This window comes from Leuresthes tenuis, unplaced genomic scaffold (genome assembly GCF_036924035.1).
Source record: "Leuresthes tenuis unplaced genomic scaffold, fLeuTen1.0.hap1 SCAF_11, whole genome shotgun sequence".
In the NCBI taxonomy this organism is placed as follows: Eukaryota; Metazoa; Chordata; class Actinopteri; order Atheriniformes; family Atherinopsidae; genus Leuresthes; species Leuresthes tenuis.
This window is the reverse complement of record NW_027325365.1, coordinates 23,944,641-23,969,419: the sequence shown is the minus strand read 5'-3', so window position 1 is coordinate 23,969,419 and position 24,779 is coordinate 23,944,641. Positions and strand designations below refer to the sequence as shown.

At 38.9% G+C, this 24,779-nt stretch overlaps 1 protein-coding gene across 2 annotated transcripts in view; it reads left to right on the top strand.

The window, feature by feature from the left end:
• The window catches only part of LOC140318405 (uncharacterized), a 45,649-nt gene that overhangs the window by 11,978 nt on the left and 8,892 nt on the right, over positions 1-24,779 (top strand). For both annotated transcript variants that reach the window (XM_072396217.1, XM_072396216.1), the window contains exons 2-7: positions 14,364-14,446; positions 17,815-17,989; positions 18,639-18,765; positions 20,476-20,616; positions 20,724-20,783; positions 24,508-24,663. In XM_072396217.1, the coding sequence (XP_072252318.1) occupies positions 14,364-14,446; positions 17,815-17,989; positions 18,639-18,765; positions 20,476-20,616; positions 20,724-20,783; positions 24,508-24,663 (742 nt within the window). The remainder of the gene's footprint in view (positions 1-14,363; positions 14,447-17,814; positions 17,990-18,638; positions 18,766-20,475; positions 20,617-20,723; positions 20,784-24,507; positions 24,664-24,779) is intronic.

Below are 24,779 nucleotides of genomic sequence, written 5' to 3'. Positions count from 1 at the left end.
CACGTCATGGCGGGGATGTATGGATGCTTTAAGGCCCAAAAGTAAGTTTCAGACTTAAAAAATTGTCTGCAGATTTCAACATCTTGTCCTCATATTGTTCCCTGACAGCTCAGTATTGCTCATTCGAATTGCTTCATCTTGCCAATCATATTATCACGAAAGCTCTATTTTAGAATCCCTACAAGAGGATATGGGTGTTATTTGGCTCTTTTAAAGTGGTTGATTATTTTCGGCACTAAATAAAGACCATTGACTACTACTTGTGGTTAAAAGGAACTCTAATCAGTAGCTAAAACTGACTATAAGTGCACACAGAAATCTTGGGTTGTCGTCGGTACAAGCAGTTAGCTGTGTGACTCAGAACTGATTCAAGAGACTGATTGATTGTACCTGGGAGTGAATGATTAGTCAGATGATCCCAGAAGGAAATTGCTTTTGTTTCAGGTGTCATGCAGAATCAAGCTGATGAGCGTGATTTCCTGTAAATTTACTTGGCACAGAATCAATTCCTGTTGCTCAACTGATGGCTTTACGCTAGATAGCAGTGGAAAAACTGTGTTAGGCTTTTCCCTGATTTGATATTGAGTGCATGTTTCTGTTCATGCTGATGGAAGTCCTCAGTGATTTATTTTACTGCTTTGAATAGACTAAATTTAGGACTCCAGGCTTGGCAGTAGGTTTGAACCACTGAGGGTTAGCATAATGAGTGCCTTTAGTTTTCGGAGTAAAGTAAAGTATCTTTTTTTTTTTTTTTTTGTACTGTATAGATGTGGTGTTGGTTACACTGATACCCCCCTTCCACTGTCTTTTGTCTTCATCCTCTTAGTCTCATGACAGGGCAACAATATGTGCTTTTTACGGCCCACTCAGCATAGTTGACTTAGACAAACATTTTATTTGTTTGACACACAGCGAGAAAGTGAATTAGAGGGAGTAGAGATTAGCTGCAAGACAGCTATGCACAGGTTTAAGAAAAGAAACAAAACACTAAAGTGTCAAAAGTATGACAAGGTTCATTCACTTCATATATATATATATATAGATATGTATAAGTTAAATATGCTGCCTTTAAGCTGACTTAATTTCAAGAAGGGATGTCTAGTTCATGAAATTTGTTGTATCTAAGGAGTTTAAGAGAGAGGGGCATTTTAACATGGCTACAGGTAAAATCTTGGACACCTGCTTGTATATTTTTAATACTGTAGATTATTTTCTTTGTGCTAAAAACAATAAGCACACAGCTACAGAAAAAGCTAACCTTCATGAACAGCATGGATCAATCTTATTCAGTTTTATCCACTGCACGTACTTGCTGGCGTTGTTTGCACCCAATGGCGTCGCACAAATGGAACTCATTTTTCACTGAGCCATAAAGGTTTTACTAATATGAAACCTCCAGAATAGAGTGAGTGGTTTTTCCTTTTCTTTTAATTGTATCATAAGATTCAGAATTCTTTGTAAAAAAAAATAAAAACCTACATTGTTTGCAGTTGGAGAGGTCCTTTCCACAATTTGACAGATGTGGGGGTATTTTTCCTCTCCACAGGATGTCACTCTGCTAATGGATCATACCTTCTAGCTGAGTGGCCATGTGTCCACTCATATTCACAAAAGCATGCTGTTAAAATTGGCCAAAACTTTTAGGCACAGTGTTGTAGGGCATTTGCTGAACCTCTTTACCAACTGCAGATGTTCAGTTCAGCAGTAACCATAAACATGTTTAACTTTGGGTATCACTGTGCTATAGTAGCAATTGTGTGGCTGTTGTTGCAGTGGTATAAAGTTTACAAAATGTTTGAAAGTTGTGTCTTTCCAAAACCAAACTCGCAAACAAATGTGTAACAAATTGATGTATCTGCTCTAGTAAAAGCAGCAAATGTTAGCTTGTATGGCTAACTAGCCTGTCACTGGATTACACTTATACAACTAATGTAGCACTAGCTTACTCTGAATTTATTTTTTGCTAAATTCAGTATAGCATTTCAGGCAGACCTGATATACCACTATCACTAATGTCTTTGTTTTTTCTTGTTTGCTGCATTTTGATTGGACGCTAAGTCGCTCTCTAACCGGGTAACAGTGGCTGTCTGATGTGGCCAATCTGGCATGATTGTTGTGTGAAAAGAGCTTGTGTCCGATTTAATCTGTGTCATTGATGCTGCTCTGTTCTGTATTCTGGGATTTTTTTATTTTGTTTTAATTTTTTGCTGCTGTTCACTCTGTTTTATAGCATTCATTACTTGCACGTAGAAAAGCAGGGGGTCCTAGAACAGAGCCACAACACCAAGTACGAACTATTCTAAATTGCAGATGTTAGAACATTTTTGACGTGCTGAAATAATCAGTTACTGAGTGTTGTCTATGAGGATATGACATCTTAAGAATATAGAATTCTATGTCAGGTATGTTCTGCTATACTGCCAAATTAACACCTAATACAACTGCTGACCAAAACCTCAGCTTTTGTCTACAATCATTAGATCAGAAACTCACTGATTCAAAATTTGATATAGTAAACAGGACCTCATGATCACTATAAACTGCATGTGCTATACAAGGATGAAGAGCTGAACAGGCCTAATAACAGCAGCATGAAGTATACAGTAGAGGCTGAATTGGCTACAACCCATTTCGTGATTTGTAATATATTTACAGCCGTAGTGTTTTAGTTTCCTCAAAATTCACTTAAGATACAACTCACTAGTAGTGTTGACCATCACGCCATGAATATTAGCTGAGGACATGTCTGGTTTCTCACATTCTCACCAGGCCCCACTGTGTTTTTTCTAGTCTTAAGAGTCATTATGTAACCAGAGTAGATTGAGTTTGTACAGGACAAATGGTGATGCAGCTGTAAATGAATGTAGACTGTCCAGGGTGACTGATGGAAGTATTTGGTCAGATTCTGTCCTGACTCCATTTAAGGCTTGTTGCTAAGAGCACAGCCCTCTTCACAGAGGAGGGGTGTGAAGACAGAAGAATAGACTGTGGCAAAGGAAGGGGAGCTGAAAAGAGGAACCCCCATACTTAAAGGAATTACTTCTTAGTTGGTACCAAACCTTGAACTGGATTTAAAACATGTTGGAACTATTTGACAATAAAGCTATTTTTAACAGTGATTTGAAAATCTAAACTTGATTTTGTTCTGAATTGAGTTAATTTAGTTTATAAATAATCATTGTCGTAGTGCCATCCAGATCTGTTTGACAAAATAAACTCTTCAGAAGACTTAAAAGTTCTACTGTGTTCCAATTAAAGTATAACTACTTGGAAACACAGTATATCACTATTACACTATGTTTTATTAGTATAGAATCAAGTGAAATAACGCCACTATGAGCTATCAGTATCTACAGTCAGAGTGGTTCTCTTACCCCACATTACTCCACCACATTACACTACGTTTCTGCCATGGCTTACAGAAAGACCTAGCACTGGTTATAGAGAGGCTCTTCCCAGTTTTTCATGTCTTCATGTGGCCACTGTAGTTTCTCTCATGTTGACTGCAATCTACCACTTTGCAGCTAGATGTCACTACATCCTACACATGCCTCCTTTATATATACGCCTACTAAACAAATGTGCCCTCTAGTTTCAGCAGCAAACGAGACCAGAAGGAATAACAAGTTTTGTCTCTCTGAATACTTATCTTTTATCTCTTTACACTTCCTTAACCCCAACTGGTTGCAACAGGTAGATTCCCTTCCTGAGTCTGATTCTTTTGGAGACATCTTCCTGTTCAGATAAAGAGTATGTCCTGCCCACTGTCATCAAATACAGCTCAAATGGGAGATAATGGGTGTATTTCTTTTTTTTTTTTCGATAATATTGAAAAAATATTAACCTTACTTTCGCTTATGATTTGGCTCGACATGATAAAACTGAATTGAACTAGAAATTACCATGGTAACATGGTAACACTCGTTTGCCTTGTTTTGCTGGATTACTACACTCAAGACTAATACAAACAGACTAAGAGGCTAAACTCTTATCTAAACTCGCTTATCTGAGATTTGTCTAAGTTGCTTTACAGCAAATAGTCTTTGGTTTTGTCTCAGGTTCACAGTTGGTACACCCAAATATTCTACTCTGTCTTAGTGGATTGATTTCTGTTTCTTGCTTTAATTGTAAACTTGTGATTCTACAGACTTGGCACATGTTGGTCTCAAATCAAAACATCGTGGATGTGCTGCATCATATTTTCTGTTAAAAGGTCATTGTAGCTTATTAGCATGTTATGATATTTGACGAGATTGCTTTAAAGCAGTGCTTGGAATATCAGGGTTCATGTATCAGGGCGACATGATTTGGATATCTGGTCATGTTTCCATGTTACAAACCACCTGTAGCAGTTCGTAAAACCACTTTGATGTTTTTCAGTGTATGGACATGAAGCAAATGGAAACTTAACAAAATACTGTCTAGAGGTAATGGAGCATGGATCCTTGTATTTCAAGACTTTTTGCCAAATGCTTGCTTTAGCCTTTTGAGTCCAGATATCAATCTTGGCATCTGAAGTTTGAAAAAACAGCTAGTAGCAATGATGATGCCAACCTACCTGGAGACTACCTGGAAGTTTCTACACTGACGTGTCCTAAAATATCAACCAAAAGCACAGGTTGAAACCACAGAACAATGCTGGTACTTTGAAGCCTGAGTCAGAGTAAAAGGAAAATACCCTATATTAGTAACTTCTCTTGTACCTTTTAACACCTATTATATCACAGAGGGTGTGCATTCTCAGATCAATTAGATTTTTTTTTCCTTTTTTTGTTGTATTGCCTTGTATTCCAGGGGAAACCCACAATGACATTTGTCAGAGTTCAGAAATAACATTTAATGAATATTTTCCTTGGTCACAGACTGTGGAAAGGTTGACTGGGTCATGGGGAAATACCATGGTTCTTAAAGGCCATGTTCTCTGTTGGGTATTTGCAGCTTGACAAGAGACAAGAGGGACAGACGAAGAGGAAGAAAGGAAGAGTGGTGAGATAATGTGACAGGAGATATAAAGAGTAAAGAGAAAGAAGGGGAAGAGGGATGAAAAGCAATGCCGGTATGGAGTTGTGTTATCTGGCTACATTCTTTCTATAGTTCTCATATCCTTTTATGGCACTTTGGGATTCCTGAGAGAAGAAGATGGGTGAAGGAAAACTCATTAAAAAGCTTTTTAACATCTGGCAAGAGAACAAGAGTCCTGTAAGAACACTTTCTTTACACATGTTGTTCCCCATTAAAGTTTTATTAAATAACATGGGGTGAGGCATGTGACAAACTGGACTATGAGCAATGTTCACTGGTGCATGAAAATGACCGAATTGATGAAAAATACTACTATTTGCTATTTGCAGTGTATTACAGTGTTTGAAGCTCCGATCCTGTGCGATTGCTTTGAACCAGTAACACAGCAGAAATCTGATCTCCACCAAATATAGAGCTAAAAGAAACTGGTGGTATTTGGCTTGTGCTAGTGCTGTTTACTAGTGCTGTTCACACTAATCACTAGTGCTGTTCACACTAATCACTAGTGCTGTTCACATTCAAGGTTTAACCCACTTTTTTTCAATTTACAGTTTCCTTATTGTCTCATGTGAGCCAACTTCACACCTAAATACGAGAACTGCTGATCAAAACAAATGACACCTGGGCATTGCACCATTGTGTGTGCGTGTGTATATAGTTGGCATAATCTTCTATTTTCTGAGGTCCTAAATTGAATATCTGTGACATGCTTTGTTGAAAATACCACAGAAAGACTGTACAAAAGCCACCTTTTCAACCATGACTTTACACTTCTGCTCATAGCAGCTGGTTTTAGCGGGTGGAGATTGCCACTTCACCCCACCTCTCTTTTCCTCAGGATGTGCCTTGATTAGATTTGTCCCATGGTTTCGCAGTACCATGCAATCTTAAAGTTGGATACAAATTATACAAAAAAATCTGATGTATCATAGAGCATACAGTAAATAGCTAGAGAGCTAACTCCAGCACACACCAAAGTGACAGAAAAATAATTGACTGCCAATTTTATTCTCAAACACTTTTCTGCAGCAGCAGTTCAGCAACGGACAGTTTGTATTCATCACACTTTTTTTAAGGCCCAACCTAGTCTTTACTCATGCATTGAACTGGCCCAGTTTGGGAAATTATTGCATGGCAGGTAGGAACGCTGAGCCTGCCACAGTCGGAATAAATTCCTTCATCACATCTTTGCTCTATAAACCAGTATGTTCTCTGTTCTCTAGCTTTAAGAACTATTTCTTATATGGGATACATTTCACCCAATTTTTTTTTTTTTTTTTTGTAATGGCCGCTTCTGTTGCTGTGTACTAATGGTGCATTGAATATTACATGGAAAATCAGAACTTTTGACTAGGAATTCATTTTAAAAAGCTGCAACAAGAAATTGGATTAGGTAGTTGGAATATATATATATATCTATATATATATATAGATATATATATAAATTTTTTTTTAATTCTTGAAGAGCACTATTAGTACAAGTAGTTGACATTTATTGCAAAGCAAAATAGTACGCGCAAATTAGTTTTGACCTCTCTTGTCAGAGGTACAGCAAATGCGACATTACAAAAAACTAGTAATTCAAAATATTTTTTGGTCCGTTCTCGTTTTAACTTTTAATCTGATTTACATTACATAAAATGCGGCTTATTTTATGCCGTAAGAAAACTATACATTTTTAAAAATCTCTAAGCTGTTTCAAGTAACCCAGAACAGGCTGCTCTACGTTTAAGAGAGTGATCAGAAGAACATGATGCCATGATAAATCAGCTACTGTCAAATCATGGTACCTTCTCATCTCTCAATTCAATGATTGAAATGAAAAGTACATTTCAAATCAGAATAGGCACCTTAGTAAATGTCACATTTCCAAATCGGAGGCTTTAAATACATCATGCAATCGCTGGTTGGTCTCCTTTCCCCAGCAATCAGTGATTTGACCCACAAAGTAGCATTGCAACGATCATCATCATCTGTTGCATCACAATCACATTCATTCACACCTTATAGACTTCTTTTGTTTTATTCTGTAAATATTTAAAGCTTCTAGAGTCCACATTCAAAACCCTCACTGGTGGTTTGTGAATGAACAGGGCTACATCAGGAGGAGGAATGTGCGTCAGAAAACAAATCTTTCATTCACAAACTCTGTTGGCTCCTTCAGCACTAACAACTCTCACATGGCTTGGGTTTGGCTCTGCTTTCACTGTGCACTACCACACAGCTGGGAGCAGTGTTTGAGCCTAATAGAAAATCATTCCCGTGATTTATTTACATTATCTAAGAAAGAAGCTATTGCAGGGTATCCTGAACTACTCACCGTAGCAGATTTCAAATAGTAAAAATGAAATCACCATCATACTTTGTTCAGTTCTGTCTCTGCTGCTTAGACTTTGTAACTCTATGGCCCCTGAATGCTGTGGTGCACGGGTTGTTTGTTTGCACATTGGTATAGTTTAGTGGGTGGTATAGAATAACTTGAACAATAGTTTGTATACAGAGATGTTATGTGTGGATCATAAGTGGGTTTACTTATCACATTAAAAGCTCATTTCCTGACATAGAAAGATATAATAGAGGGATATCAGTCAGATATCATGTTAAACATGTGCATATCTCTGTTGACTGTAGCTATTTGTCAGCACCATAAGTCTGTGGTTCAATGAGCGTGTCAACACCGGTTCCACTGAGAGATTAAAACTGAACTGGACTGGATTTGCTTTACATCAGAAGGACAGAAACACTGTTGACGAGTTGGAGTCATCAGGGACAGCACAGCTTGTTGTGCACTTCTATAGCCATCATTCACAGCTCTCTATAATACTGCATTTGTCTGAATTTAGCGCTCTCTTTTTGTAGCTTTACACTGACACCATCTTTTCAAGAGTTCCTCCGTAAGGGTTGTCTCTGAGCTGAGAGCTGGACGCCTTTCAGTCCAGTCATAATTTATGCTGTGAGAATTTGGACTTTGTTCCTTCTGCGTCAGCATAACAAGACTTAACTGACAGCAGATGGCACACCACTAAAGTGTGCGCCTGTTCATGTATATACATTCCTAACTTTAACACAGATTTAAGTGCATAGGCAAATATGGATACATGTACCTGTACTGTGTGTAAATGAGGTTACCTCGACTGTTTTATAAAGACAACTCGCCCCCCACTGCTCTGAAAACCTCAACATGCTAATCCATGAGTATGTAATGTGACTGATACACAAATTCTACTTCCAAAGAAAGCTAATGATGTACTTGAATGTTTACACAGTGTGCAGCCAGAGTATCTGAAAACAGGTACTAAGTACCTGCCAGAAAACTGTCACGGAGCAAAAAGAAACTATGCTTCCAAAAAGCAGACACAATATAGTAATTATTGCCTTAAGACAGCTGTTGTGGTGGGACATTTTATAGAGTTTGGATCTATAAAATGATGTAACAAATGTGTTGCTAAATGAGTGCTCCAAGAATATAAAAGAATATTGCTGTTCCTGTGAAATGTACTTTTACTGGTATGTCTGTGCAGGTTATTTGCACCATCTGTGAGGTTATGTTATGTTACTGCTGTGCTCGTTTGCTCACTCATTCACTTTTAGTGCTATACAAAGAATATTTGAAACAACTGAGTCATTTTTAGTACAGTCGCGTGAAAAAGGAAATGCACCCTCTTTGAGATCTAACATTTTATGCATCGTGACATAATAAAAAAAAACATCATCTGGTCCCTACCAGGTCTCAAAATCGGATAAGGACAACCTCAGATGAATAGCTCGTGACATTATTTAAAATTGGGCCAAAATGCAGAAATGGTGTGTGAAAAACTAAGTCCATCCTTACTGCCTCTTAGGAATTAATGGGGTAAGTAGCAGCCAGGTGCTGATAATCAAATGCACATGATTAATTGATCCTTAACAAGTCTGAGCACCTATATTAAAAGAGTACAACTTTTATATATTATAAAACACTGAACAAGTATGGCTTGTTTGGAAGGGTTGCATAAGAAAGCCTCTTCTCTCTAAAAAGAACATGCACAACTAAGGTTTGCAAAACTGCATCTGAACAAGCCACAAGACTTGTGGTACAATGTCCTTTATACATTACATACGTTTGGCCATAATACACAGCATTTGGTGAAAACCAAACACAGCATATCAGCACAAACACAAAAGCTACTGTCAAGCACAGTGGTGGAGGGCTGATGATCTGGGCTTGTTCTGCAGCCACAGGACCTGGACACCTTGCAGTCATTGAGTCCTCCATGAACTCCTCTGTATACCAAAGTATTCTAGAGTCACATGTGAGGCCATCTGTCTGTCAGATAAAGCTTGGCTGAAATTGGGTCATGCAACAGAACAATGATCCCAAACATAGCAGCCATGACTAAAAACGAAATAATCTGTATCTTACAACAGCCCAGCCAAAGTCCATACCTCAGCCTTATTGAAATGTTGAACCTTAATGAACAGGATCAGGGGACAGATCCTGTCATAGAGAAAACAAGCCATTCAAGTTATCGTTGCTAAAGGTGGTTCTGCAAGTTAAGTCATGGGGTTAACATAGTTTTTCCCCATACTGGTTTTAGAATTTTAAGTTTTTGTTAGATAATTACAAAAGTCTTATATTGTTTCTTTTTTTCCAGTTCATGCCCCTATACTTGAAACTTTATAATTACAAGAAGGATTACTTTCTTTTCACGTGACTAAATGCAAACCCAGCGCCAAGTGTGTCAGAAGGTTTCAAATGTGCAACACCATATTTCAAGATACAAAGTCAACAAAAGTCAGTCGTATCATTGGCAAAGATCCTGTCAAGCTTCTGTCAAGTTTCCGTTTCATTAAAGTTTACAAGAAATAACATTACCATTTTTTTAGGTAATTAGATTGATGGATTAAAGCATAATGTTTAGCCAGCTGTGTAACAGTAATGGGGCTTTCAGTCAGATTGGAAAAATACTTGAATTTCATAATTACCATGTTTGAGTCAGAAAATGATTTTGCTAAGCTCTTCTTTGCTCACAAACTTCACTGCTGCTTTCCATTTGGAGGCCTCTTTGTTTACTGTAAGTCTGTTTCCCCTTTTGTCTCTCTCCATCTCAATATTCTTTTGTTGATCTAACAGTCTTATTTCCTTTCATGCTGCTCTTTCCCACAACCCTTCTTTCTGACCCCTTCCCTCCGTCTGTCTTGTTTGTCTTGCTCTTCTTTTTTTCTCACTCCCCTTCACTCTGTATTTATATGTTCCTCATTCATCCTCACATCTGCAACTTTATCTGTTTTTGAAAATCCATCTTTCTGCCTCTATTCCCCCTTTTTGCTCTCCTTCCTATGTCACCTCTCCATCATCTTAGATGAAGCGGAGGATGTCACCGTGGGGAGCCAGCTTTGGAAGTGGGCGCAGGTCAGTCCTAATGACCCCTGAACTTGAGCCTAACCCTTGTCCATAATGCAGACATTTTTCATTATTGTGTCAAGTCATTAAAGCCTCAGCACATAAGCCCTGTTTTTCTTTCTACAGTTTTGGCCTTGAATGTGACGGGGTGCAATGGCACTGGTTCACTCTCCAGATGAGAGTTGCATGAGAATTTTGAAACGACATTCATACACGAGGTTTATAGCCACAGCTGGGACTTAATTAGCATATTTTAGCATAACTAATCAAACCCTCCAGAAACTCCTTATAAGAACAACTTTTCATTTTTACATTTCTGTTTATATCAAAATAATGCGATATAACATGTCCATTTGTGAACATTAAATGTTCAAGTGTAGTTTTTTTCATTAGCTTATAGCCTGCTAGTTTTTGTTTTGTTTTATTTTCATGCTAACCAAAGCTAATGAGAAGTATTGTCTTTTTCTTTCACTTATTTCAATAATGAAAAGTTTTTTTGATCACTTTATTAAAAAAAAAACTTTTTTAATACATCATTTTAATAGTCTAACCTTTAAGATCAAAGGCACCTTCTAAACTTGGCTATAGTAAAGTAAAAAAATAAGAGTACATGGTGTATAGCTCAGTGAGCTACATGTTTGAATTTAGTTTGGTTGAACAAGGTGCAGTCTTTAGTAGTGCCCAAATCCTCAGACGGTTTGCTGGTTGCTCTCCTCTAAGGTTCTAAATTCAGATGTCTCACAAATAACATCCCTTTAATTGTCAGGGAACCCTGCAGGGCGACATACGGTGGAGATTTCAAGCGGACCTTAAGCAGATGACCTTTTTTTTTTTTCTTTTTTTTTTTTTTTTGTCTGCTGAAAATCCGCCACACTGACGGCAAAAATGTTTGTTCCAAAATATCAGTGTAATAAAAAACTCTACTGAAAGTCTGCGTATCACTTTGCCATTTACTGGTGCTCTGTGCTGCCCACTGTGGCTGTGGTGGGGACCCACGACTCCTTCGCCTCACATACTGTCAGACACCAACATTTCTGTCAAGCCATACAACCAACCCCCAAAAGTCACCATATCTAGGAAACTTAACACTAGCCAATTGGAGGTAGAGCAGGGCTATGAGTTTCTGAACTGTGCAGAGATTAATCTGATAAAAATGTAGCTGATTAAGAGTGTGTTCACAATCAGGAGGTTTAGTCTTGTGAAAACGAACTGTGTTGCAGTTGCTCAGTTCATGCTATCCATATGTCTTTAATTAGGCATTTTTGTGGTTTCATATGTACAAAAGCCCTGTATGAAGAGCAAAGCAAACCAGGACTGAACTGGTCCAGGCTAGAAAACCAAACTAAAAGTGTGAGCACAGCCTGAGAACATACAGCATTTGATAGATTTAAAAAAATAAATAATACCTTGAAATTGATTTTTATATTTGGATTTAAAGTAAATGTAATGGCAGACGCTTTATGTAAAACAACATAAACATGTTCAACATCTCCCATATGTCCCAGGCTCTGCATTATTTCATGTGATCGATAAAATATGACATAAATGTCTGTCTGTTGCCTTCTGTGTATATGTCTGTTTCTTAGAGATATAATTACAGCTTTTCAGTTGTGTGTGTGCGTGTCTGTGTTAGTGTGTGGTTCAGCTGTAGTGTGTTTCTGTGGTATCCAGCAGGAAATGATCAGTCAAGTGCAATTATCTTACAACGGCAACAACAGCAAAAGCAGAGTGTCTGCTTATACTATGATAAGTGAAGTCACTGAGTCATACATTTAAGTTGAGTTCAGCTGTGTCTTTCTCTGCTACATGATGACTGCATGATGAGAAAAGGTGCAGATGACGATTTTTGTGACTTGAGCAGGGGCGAAGATGATGATGCTGATTTGATTGCGTAATGGTAATTCTGAAAAAAGGCCATCGGCATGTCAACAAACCCTCCGGAATGTTCCGTCTGTTTCTATAATACACAGCTCACTGTAAACACAGCTGACAAGAAGCTCTCCAGCCGCTACCCTAATGGAGAGGAAGAGCCCGTTTAAACTAACAGCAAGCATGTAAAAAATTGTACTGTTTAAAAAGGATCATTTCTCTGCCATGTTAAGACATTCATGCCTTCCCTACAACCTTTTTACAGGGAGAACTTGCCACCTTTCTGGTGCAATCAATGATTTTACATGGTTTTCATGAGCAGATGGCGTTCCCTTAGTTTTTTAATAGAAATGGATTTGTTGACGAAAGCGCTCGATGACAGTTATGGTTTTATTCTTCCTGCCTGTTCGTGGATTAAATCATCCAAAGGCCATCATTCACAAAATGTGAACCATAATAGTAATTTTTTATTTTTTATTTTTTTTTCAAATGTCCCTGTTCTAGAGGGAAGAAATGTCATGAAGGCTCAATTCCAGCAATTCGTAAATCAGTAAAAAATCATTTTTGGATTTTAAAGTTATTCGTAAAGATAACCTTAAAATGGCTTGGAGCATGACATTGCCCTGATCTCCTGGCTCGCTTGGCCTCGTTTTTACACTCTGCTCCAGCTAGCGACTGCTAACTTTTGCTCCAGTTTGCAGTAGCTTTTCAGTTCCTTGCAGCACAACCCAACCAGCAAGTTGTCAGTATTGGTTCTTCACTTATCTTACGTCGAACATATACTGGCTGTCTGACCTGCTTTTCTCAGACTCTAGGTTGCAGACTCTAGGTAGGTGATTTAAAGCAAAAATCCTCAGCTGTAGCAATGATGGTGTTTTTAGCCCCAATCTGTCTTGTAACCCATAAATAGCTTATTGATATGTGCTGAGGAGCACGTTTAAATAAAAAAATAATTTAATAATCGTTCCTACATGAAACTAGTCGCAACAGTTTGTCCATTTTCATAAGAAACGTCTGCCCCATTTCCTGACCTGGTACTTTGTTGTTTTAATAAATAAATCTGTCAGCAATTTCTGCAAACTGAGCTAGGAGTTTAGATGGTTAAATGGCTCTACATGTCAAAGAGAAAAATGGTTTGCTTTGGCAGTGAACGTTCACATTACAGAGGTACAGGTTTATGCTTATATTTGGAAGAAACTGTAATTATATCTTCATATTTTTGAGATGCTCTTATTTGAAGTCATGATATTTCTCAAATCTGACTCTGTGAGCATAAGTGCATGAAAACGATTGGTAACTTAGTCACAATTACTCTAAGGCATCCGTTTGCTAAAAGCCATTTTAGTAATGAATCAGCCTCCGGCCAAACTGGAAATCCTGTACATGCAACTAATTGGATTATAGACTAGTCTCAGAAGAAGTCTAATAAAACTTGTGAATCAATTTCCCCTCTGTATGAGAGCTCAACTAACGGGCTCAGCATGCTGCGAGCTGCAGTCTTTGTATACCTCAAATTTAATGTCTGCCGGAGTGAAAGAAGTTAAATGAAAGCTTTTTTTAAGCTCAGAATAAACCAGAAGATGACTTAGAAATTAACATACTTGTGGTTTCATATTTTACTGAACCTGAGGAGCCCAAATTTACCACACTCTATGCTGCTGCACGGAAGGAGCAATAACAAGAATTCACTTTAAGTGAATGGGAATTATCTTGAGAATGGGTTTTGTATTAGACGCTATGGAGCTTCGCTTGTTTGTGGGGCGTGAACATTTTTGTGGACAGCCAAGCAGTTGAAACGGAGCAGAGATGCCAATGAGGCTGGATTGTAGAAAAGTATTGGACAAGAGAATGAATTTAGACGAAGATGAGGTGTGACCAAACAGCTTGGATAAAAATATTAGTGCAGTTTGAAGGCTTAACTTTGTTTTATGTATAAATGTGACATCAGATTTTCACCCATATCCAATAAATTGTTTGACTAGCCACCCATAGCCTAATTTCTTTGTGGAACTCCTCAGGGATTGGTTATCATGACATTATTTGAAAGAGTTGTGCTCATCTTGTGTGTGTTTGTGTGTCTCCCTCTCAGCAGTGACAGTGCTGCCATGGCATCAGGACCTCCAGACTTGATGTCCAATCAGGAGCCCGCTGATGTCCAGGAAGAGTGCTCGGGTAACAATTTGATTAAACATTCGGTTGATGTTTGATATTATGTCTAGTTGTACTCGTACATGTGCAGAGAGCCTTTTTTCACTCAAATGACATGATGTCGGACTTTGAATGAAGAGCATTAGAATTTTCTACAGATTTGGTCTGATATCGTGTTAATGGCCCAATAACAAAGTTTGCATCACCGTCTTTCAGTTGCAGTTAATATGACATTAAAGACATAATCCCATTCCATAATCCCAAATCCCATTTCCACTACCCAGCTGCACATCCACATCATGTGGATACATCTTCCAAAGTACAAAAAAATCCAAATTCTTTATTTTGATGTCGGGGACACAAAAGACTATAAGCTTGTGTTTCCAAGGATGCAGATATGCCTGTTTGTGATTTCCTGATAATTTTATACATTTGTGCAAAATGTTATATATTTCAGCAATATTATGAGTCTTCTGCATACATGTCTTCAGCCTCTTTCTTCCTGTCTCTTTCAGTTTTGCTATGGTTTACGCAACCACTGCACACTTGGTATGGAAATAAGATTAATTTGTTTATGAATATATAATATATCTGCATGTGATGACTATTTGACTACTTCACACAACCACACTAGAAAAAGGGTGATGACTGTGTTGTTCCATACCGCAACACCCAAAAAGGGATTTGTTATAGTTTGTTTATCCCCTTGTCTAACTTGCAGTTAACTGTGGGGAGCACCGAATCACAAGCAGGGCTACCTATTGCTAGTACTAAAATTATTAGACCGAGGCAAGGCAAGCCAAACCTGCTTGTAATTTTTCTATTTTTAATGCTGGAAAACAGTAGAGTAGAAATGTCCATGGCATGGTTTCCCCATCAAAGGTCACCATCTTCTCAGTGTTTCAGCTGAGATCAGGTCCCCCTAATATTGACTTTCACCTGCATTCAAATCCTCATGCTGCTATTTTTAGTATGTCTGCAGTCATGTAGTGATATAAAATATACACAGGGAAATGATGATATCTCAGCCCTGCAATAGCAATAGAGTGACGATCCAGTGACCTTCCACTGATTCGGTGGCATTTTTCAACTCTATATTAGTGCAGACCTTTAGTTTAATTGTGTATTGTGCTTAAAATAGTACATGAATGGCACGGTGGGGTGGTGCTTCCCCCTGATATTTCATCTTGGCCATGCAGAGAGGTTTCTGAAACTTCACTGAAAAGCATGCTGGAAGCTCCTCAAGCAAATCCAGCACTTCACTTTGTTGTGTCAGAATGTATAAAAGAGGGGAGGACAACACCTCTTTGTGGAAATTGGATGAAAAATCAAATTATATCCTATGTGGTTTCATGGCATATCATCAAGATTCTCTCTTTAGGACTTCACACAGGGGGGGAGCTGATTAGTTCTTTATAAGGCGTGCACAACATCTAGAAGGGAAAGACGTGATGTAAAATGTGTGATGCTGGAAATGTTTTCACAAAACGGACTCAGAAATTTTAACCATCTCATCCCTGAGCCCAAGATTTAAATTCTTAAGATTCTTTAGTTGCGATTGAGCTTCAACCAGAACGCATATTTTTAGAAAAGTGTGAATGCTCAAGGATTCCCCACAGGGAGAAAGACAAAAAAGACGCAGCTTGTATAAAAAGAATGGCGCTATTTTTAAAGTCTCTTCCAAAGCACTTTTATGGATTGCCCAGGGATATGGATTCTCAAAATATTTTTTCTCTTGGTCTGATTTGCATCTCTATCTAGTTTCTGGGGTCATGCTCCCATCCTCTGAAATACGAAACCTGATCCTTCCTCACCAGGTGGTGCTTCAATTTAGTTTTTCTACCAATGGTTATGTCTCGGTTTACAATGATTTTTGCAATGATTGTCTTTTCAAAGAGCACTCACTTTAGCAGAACCAATGAAATGATGGTTATCACATACATTCTTATTCATTATGAAAACCTTAAACCCGCAATACCCTCAATACAACTTATACCCTGACCATTTGGTTATAGATTCAAGTGTTTTAATGCTAAATAAAACATTTTACACTATTTCACACATTTTTCTCAGCTGCGCTTAATGTTTTCCTCAAACCAGTAAATGTCATGTTCTGATTAACACAGTAATCATTACAGATGCTAAACATCAGTATGTTAGCGTTACTCCTTCCACATTAAATGCAGTTTAAAGGATGATTATTTCTTCTGCATTTCTGTCTATCTTCTCGTCAGTCAGTTTCCACCATCACTGGAAAAAGAGGTGAAGTTTAACATGTTCCTCAGGAACAGCTGTTACGTTTTGGAAACTCAGCAGTTAAACTTGGCCACATCTGTCGGCATCACTTTTAGCTCCTTCAAACTTCAACATAGATGGACAGCAGTCCTTGAGAGCACAGACAACAGCTGCATTGGAAAATCTTCATTATTTAAATTGTAGATTCACTCTACAACAAAGCAGATTTTTGTCCACATTGATCTCTCTTGTCACTTCAGAGCAAAGCTAAAGCACCAACAACAACACAAACACAACCAAGAGCAGCCCACAGCTCAGATTGTTCCTTTTTTATTTTTTTCCACAACCCAACCTTCACTTTCTGGACAAATTTACATCAGTAAAGAGATTCAGTGAGGATTCTCTTCCTTCACACACTCACACACAAAATGTAGGGCTTACTTTTGTTGGTGGTAAATAATGACAGATTTGGCAGTGATTTTCATAGTGCAACACTTTATACGTCTGTATGATGCATTTGAATAATCCCCTTCAGAACTTTTCTCTGAAAGGGAAATTCCAATTAATACATTGTGTTGGGCGAAAAAATTCACTGTTTGCTAAATTACCACTGGAACTCAATCGTAAATACCAACAGTAACTGTTTAACGCCAAAACAGGGTTTGCGACAGGTGGAAACCATTAGTAACTCTTTCACAGAGGTCTTTTTCGTTTGTTTTTAGCCTGACTATAATGAAATATGTCTGAAGTGTATGAATGTTGAAAACACACACACAGCCCTGTTGCACGAGGGGCTGAGGAAAGGCCATCAGGTTTTTGATGATTGCTTGGGTGAAAAAAGACAGTGGAAGCAGTTTGTAGCTGCTTAAGGAGTTATTAAAGGGCTGTTGAGTTTTCCACTGTGGTGCTAATGGATGTGGACTCAGTGTGGGGGATGGTTTACAAGCTTGAGGGTGTGTGTGAGTGTGTGTGTGTGTGTGGTTTCTCCTGGGCTGCTACCTGCACTTTTTACAGCCATCATAGGGCTAATTGCTCTTTAACAACAGTTCATATTAGGGCAGTGTGTAAAGATGCTCGGTGTGTCATTTCTGATTAATGTATATCACTGTACAGCTCTGTGAAGTTTGATGTAATTATTCTTTTACCTGTCATTTTAGGAAAGAAGAAATCCAAGTTCAAGACATTTAAAAAGTTCTTTGCCAGGAAGAAGAGAAAGGAGCCGTCGGCAGCAGGCGCAGATGCTTGCCTTAAAGCCAGCCAGTCGAGTGACAATGTCAGTAAAACATCAGAGAACAACAAACTCACTCGATCAGAGAAGGAGAAGGGATCTGGGTAAGATCACATGCATGCTGATTGTTGCTAATTCAAACACATTCGTGCACATAAGCACCCATCTGTCTGTTCTAAAAAAGAGACAGTTTTAGGCATTTTTGTGAGGTTCATTGGTTGGCGGCAGTTCCTGTATGTGAGGATCCATCGTGTATACACTGATGGTCGATACCAGCTAGAAGTTCTTGCTTAATATCTTTGGTAGGTTCAGATAAATATCTTCTCTTAAAAAGAATTAATTTAGGAAGAGAACATCCATCTCCTGTCCTGCTGAACTCACCTCAGTGGAGGCTTGTTGCTTCCTGTTTTTGTAACATGAAGTGGAATGTCTTTTCCTGAGGACAAGTCCTGAATTTCTTTGTTTTCCTCAGCTGTGCCACTTCCTGCCTTGTCTGCTCTTTGTCTGTGTCTCAGGATATATCTGGTTAGATATTACTGTAGTCATCATATGCAGGCGACTAACCAGAAAAGCGTATCACTTTAATAGAAAGAGAATTACTGCGAAAACTAAGCAGGGCACATTGTAAACCATTGTAACTTTATGTTTGTTGTTTTGAGTCTCTGACTAACTAGTTGTGTTTATTTTGCTTTCAAAGCTGTGAAACCTCCATTTAGGCTTTGTTTATTTCATCGTCTTCCTGTTTCCCAAAAGGTCAAAGATCAGTCTGGGCAGCAAGGCCTTGTCACATGACTCTGTCTTTGTCTCTGACTCATCTGACACCAATGAAGCTATCGAGGTATCCCAGGACAGCATTAATGGGAAAGTGAAATCTCTACAGGTAAATACATACTCAAGGTTCCAAAGCAGCTCGGGTTTTTGATCCGCTTGTGTGACTGCAGGGGTTTGCCAGGAATAATGAGCAAATGACAGTGTTTTAATGTGTGTGGTGTGAGACTGTTGATAATCCTGTTACATTGTCAGATGTCATGAATGATGTTCATAAGACACAATCACACCAGCTGCTCTGTTTTATATTTAGCCAATGTGATTATGCCGTAGGACTGAGTGTAATAGATTAAATAAGGTTACATTTGTACCCGAAACTACAGTGTAGAATCAGAGTGGTGTGGTAAATAGTAACAGTTCAAACGGGCACAAGTGCTTTGTGTCACAGATTAAAGCTGTGTAAAAGCAAAATGAAAATTCTGGATGATGATAAGGAAAGTAGACAGACAGACAGAACAAATATCTGTCACAACAACAAGCTAAAACGGGAAGACATGCCCAGATGAACAGACTGACCTCCAGTGAAACTGTTTCACTAAGCTACCAGGGAGTGAGAACTAAACAGCTCCTTAAGGGGATTTGCTAAAAAGGAAAACTTTCACCTGTAGGTGTCATACAGAGAAAGTGTCTAATTCTGACCTGTTTGCAGATGAGACGGCTTACGAATGACAGACCGGGTTAAAGCGTTCCGTAGTCGATGAAAATATGAAACTGTTGTTCAGGAAAAAGTTGCAGGCATGTCAGGCAGATGCATGATTCAGATATATTAATTTGCATAAACTGAATTTACCGTGTGGGATACGATCTGATGGAGATTTCCTGAGCTTAATCCTCACTCTGGGCTGGGCTACCATTTGATAAGCAGAATGAGGTCATCCTGGAGCCAAATATAAACACGTTATGCAAGGATCGATATCTTTTGAGGTGCTATTCGAGGACAGAGCAGAGTTAAAACACACCAAACTCCAAGTAACGCACGTTCACTCACGGTAGTAATTGTTCAAGTTGATCTTTAAAAGATGAGCACAGCACTGTCAGAAACATCTCAAGCCCAATCCCTACAGGAAAAACATTACCGAGCAACTTAGCACTCAAAACACTTGTATTCTTTTTGAAACAAAAATTACATTTCAAACAATTTTCTTGGAACAACCCATTTAACATTTAAATTCAGCAACAGACTTGTTGCCATGTTACAAATTTAGCTTCCTAACCATTAGCTATTTGATGTTCCCTCGACTTTCTATTGTAATGTTGAAATATTAACAGTTGATAGCTTCGTCTGTGCCAGTATTCAACCCAGCTCAACAAAAGCTGTACTGTATAGTTTGTTTTGTACCCAAGTAAGTTAGTTCTCGAGTGATTGTTACAAGGCAAATGGAGATAAAGAAAGTGTTTGAGTTTCTGCGATACCTACCACCCACACACACTGATAAACAAGGCCTGAAAGCACTTTCCCTCTTGAGTGTGCGCCAACTGTCCTCAAAAGTCTTGTCCTTGTTAATCATACTCCACACCGGTAAAGGATTTTTGCTTCGAAAGCAGTGATAATCTATATACTTGTGTACTCAGGCATATGTGTCTATATGTCCCTTTTTTTTTTTTTAAATGGCGTTATTCATTAAATCAGTTGTCAGAGTTGACATTTCTCCATCGACCCTACACACTAAACTTGGAACTTACTTTCAGTGGGTGAAACCTTAGATGAGTCCCACACATACTGAAGGAGCCTTACTTGACTGAATGTTTGTTTTCTCTGCAGATGCAGCTGAAGCAGGCCATCAGACTGGGCTCTCCTCCTTCCTTAATGTGTGTGAAGAAGACTGAAGATGCCGGAACCATGTCCGAGGATGACGGTCTACCCTGCAGTCCACCTGAATACACAAGTCTTCACACAGCGATGGTAACGCGCACCTAGAGAAAGTGTTTCCGGCTGTAGTCCACGTGAATGCTCTTTGTTGGTGACGGCTCTGCTAACACTCTTCTCCTAATTCTCTCTGCTTCTCTCAGAGTCGGGCTCAGAGGAACAGTTCCAACAGTCTGCATGAAATGGACAGTGACGACGACCAGGTAAACGCCTAAAGGTGTACATGTGTAACGTTTCCACATTAAAATGTCTGAAAAAAGGCTACAACAATATAATTTTATATATATGGTCCCACAAGTGTACATTATCAAGATAGTGTATTACTGTGGCTGAACATTGCTGGTGTGTTGAACGTTGTTTTACAGCACCGTTCAACATGCTCTCACAGTTTTTGTCAGTATGATCATTTCACCTCAGACAAGTCAGCTACTTGACGTTTGCTTTCACAAACGTAACATTCGCAAGCATAACATTCGTCACATTTTCTGATGGTTTCTTGGCGATTGAGCGTTTGCAAATGTCACCGATGGCTTTTCCATTTTTAAAGAAACTGCACCGCATCGAGTCATATAAAATTGTGAAGTGAATAAAACTTTAAGACATTCATTTGTCAGGTTTGTTTTGTTTTGTTTTGTTTTTTACACCAGAAGTACTGTGTTTAATAGTTTTTTGTTTTTTTTAATTTTTTTTAAATGGGTACACTCACTTCAAGAAACAAAGTAAATCCTTTCTAATTCTCAGTGTTAGCAAGTTTACTCTCAGTGCTACATGACGTAGTAACGTAACAAGTCTAGTAATTAACACTACTAGACTAGTTTATCATTTTTGATTCCTGCCACTTACATCAACTCCACACAGCAACGCTCAGAGTGAGCAAAGTGTCGGCACTTTTTGTCTGTGACTTATTCCTGACAGTTTCAGTGTTACCATGTAAGCAATGTGATCGTTAAATTTGTGTTTCTGAAAAGGAAAAAGTGATCTGTGCCCACCCATGGAGCCCCGAGTGCAGCACCCTCATTGAATATTGGCATGTGCACGTACCTGGGTGTTGTTCTCCAGTCAATGCCGACTGGGGTCAGAGCCAAAAAATAGCCACAACTAATGCCCATTTGACATGGGACTGAATGCCAATTTTAACACCTTGCCATTGCTCTCAAAAGCCCAAACTTGGCAGGTGTTAGTGGGTTTTTGACTATAATGCGTGTTTATGGCACACTCTACTAATTTAGCATTACACCCTTATAATGTTTCAGTTTCGAAACTGACAACACAACAGCAACAAAACCAGACCTACTGTACAGTCATTTTAATTCCATCTACAAAGAGAAATATTTGCCTTTTAAGCAGTTGGATATTAGATTTCCTTCTTTGGTTTCTCCCTAACTCATTGTCAAGCAATAAAACCAGCAGTGCTTGTAATGACTTTGAGATGATAGAAATTGAATTTGTTATGCTTAGGGGAAGAATTCTAATTCAAATGTTGCCCTCATAACACAACAACTGCACCACAGGAGGTGCAAACTTGATGTTTACAGATTAGAGGCAGGAACATTTAGATTTGATGTAAAAGACTAATTTACTATTGATGATGATGGCATTGACATTGATGACATGTTACTATTCACTATTAATAGTGTAAGTTCAGTATTCTTATGCAAAATCATCAAGATGGAATCCCTAAACTTCAAAGCAGCCATTTTAATATGAGCGTCATGTTGTGAACGGATTCACCAGCTTAACAACCCTTAAAGTGAATTAGAAAAGCCAAGAGGAGTCTTCAGGCTATGTGAGTGTGGAGCTTTGTGTATGTGACATTTCTGCTCATGTGACTGTGATGGTGAACATCTCATGATCCAGTCTAAATATTAAACCACCACTCTTGGTTCTAAATAAAAGCCTTCTTCATGCAGATTGACCTTATTTTTGGGTTTTCCCCATCTGCTCTCTCTTGGTCTCCCTTTTCCTCCTCAGTTTGTTATTTTCCTGACTTACTGTGTGAACGTATATGGCTTAGACCATGAGTCTAAAATCCCCCAGTAATGCCCAACTATGCTGTCAGTTAAAACAATCTGAAATGGGTGCATTTTGGATGAAGAGAATGGACTGCCAAAGCGTGATAAGCCAGATGTCCTGTAAAACCTCAACCATCCATTTCGTCCCACTGGCTCTAATGTGGGATAAAGGCACAGTCAGCAAAGTATGACAAATGAGCACTTAATGATAGTGCAGTTTTGGCAATTTCAGAAGGGTTTTGGCCGATCATTTTCCCACAGGAAAGAACCACAAAAGGCCAGCTGCAAATATATGCTCACAAAAACCTGAAAATACCCCATTTCGAAGTGCATTCCAGTCACAGGAATCTGATCAAGGACTGCAGTGACTGATGAATGGCAGCTACAGTTGGACAGTTACAACTTGAAATTGATTTCATATACATATACATATACATATAAATATACAAAGCTTGAGCTACACATGTGTGCTCTCATTAGCTTATCCTGGCCACGTAGGTCTTGTCCAGTCTGTCCTTATTACTGTATAGGCAGTAGAGAGAGTGCAGCTGTTCTCACCTGTTGGCGTGCGCTTCAGAGCACATCTCGCCACTCTTTGACTCTGAGATTAAATTTTGCAAGATTAAAGGAGTTGAGACTGTATTGATCTTTCTCACCCATGGATTCTCATCAAGTTAAAACTGCTTCGATCAGTATTTTTATGTCGGCAACTGATTCGACATGTAAGGGAGGGGGAAAAAAAGAGTCGTAACAGATTTCTTGTAGTAACTGATGTGGCAGAGGATTATCATTTGGGTTTTTACAAAGCATTAAAAAAAAATCTGAACTATGGTGTTAGTTGGACCAAAACCGGACTTTTAACATGCATGGGAACACGTACAGCAGAAATTCATAACTGTAGCACAGTAAACAAGTGTCATGTGCTGCTTGTGTGATGCTTAAAATGAACTTCAGAGAGTGTGTGTGCGTGTATTGTTGGGTGTTGTCCTCAAGCTGCTCCTCTAACCCTAAATAGAAGCCTGTAGCCTGACCACCTCTTCCTCTGTGTGTCACATTCTCTCTTCCCTCTCTTTGTTTTTCCTGACCTTCCTTCACTTTTCTGCATCCACAGGACTTTACATGTTATTCCACTGACCTACTATATGTGCGTGTGTGTGTGTGTTCCAAGTGCATTCCAATGGCTTCTTTGGCAGTCAGCATGTCTGCTCGTAGTTATAGCATTCAGAGTCTGAATCGGCACGCCTACCCAACACACACGTAGTCATGTTTCTGTGACTAAAGAGGACATTGCATTGATTCACATTCATTCCTTTGGACTGACTCGAAGCTCGACTGTATCAACCACTTCTTTGGCTCTAACCTCAACCTAAATGTAATATTACCTTAACCTTAAAACATAGTAAATAGTTTCTTAAAAGAAGAAACATGCAGCTTGTGGTGAGGTGTGTCAGATTTTAATGGATCAGAGGAGTTAGAGGCTTTTTGCTGAAACAAAATGTGAGACGAGTGAGGGCTACTTCCACAGATAAGGGCAGCTTATATTTGTACAGCTGGACTCCTTCTCTCTTGCTGGTGATCTATATCCTCTGGTTTATTTATGTGCTGCCTTCATTATTCAGGTGAAAGCCAGCTCTTTATTAACAGACACTTTTATTTGAGCTGTTTTTTTTTAAAGCTGGAGAGCGAACATTCAGGTCTGCAAGGTGACCAGCTATGTCTGGATTTTTGTGGATTCAGTGGCATGTGGACACAATTTCCCCCCCAGACACGGGCTGACAAAGCTTCCCCAGAGGTCTCTCCAGACTAGAGTGTTGGTTCTTTGGAGTCCAGGAGTAGCAGGGAGTTGATTTACCTGATCCCATGTGCTGACCAAGTGTTTCTTGTGTTAATAAGTTATGTGTCTTTCCCTTCCCAGCTGTCCTGTGCAGCCTCCAGCAGAGCAGTGAGCCCCCTGGTGGTTCCCGGGGACTTCAGTCAGCCAGCCAGTCCCTTCGGTTGTCTGGATAACTCTGCTGCCAAGCACAAGCTGGGCCTGAGGCACAAAGCCTACAACAAGAGGAAACCTGCCAGAGTAAGACATACAAACAAATGCAGTCATGACATGAACTAGGAGTTACTCTTGTTTATTGTAACTCGGGTGTTATTTTGAATTGTTTTGGATGGTTTTTCTTTTTCTTTTCTTAAACT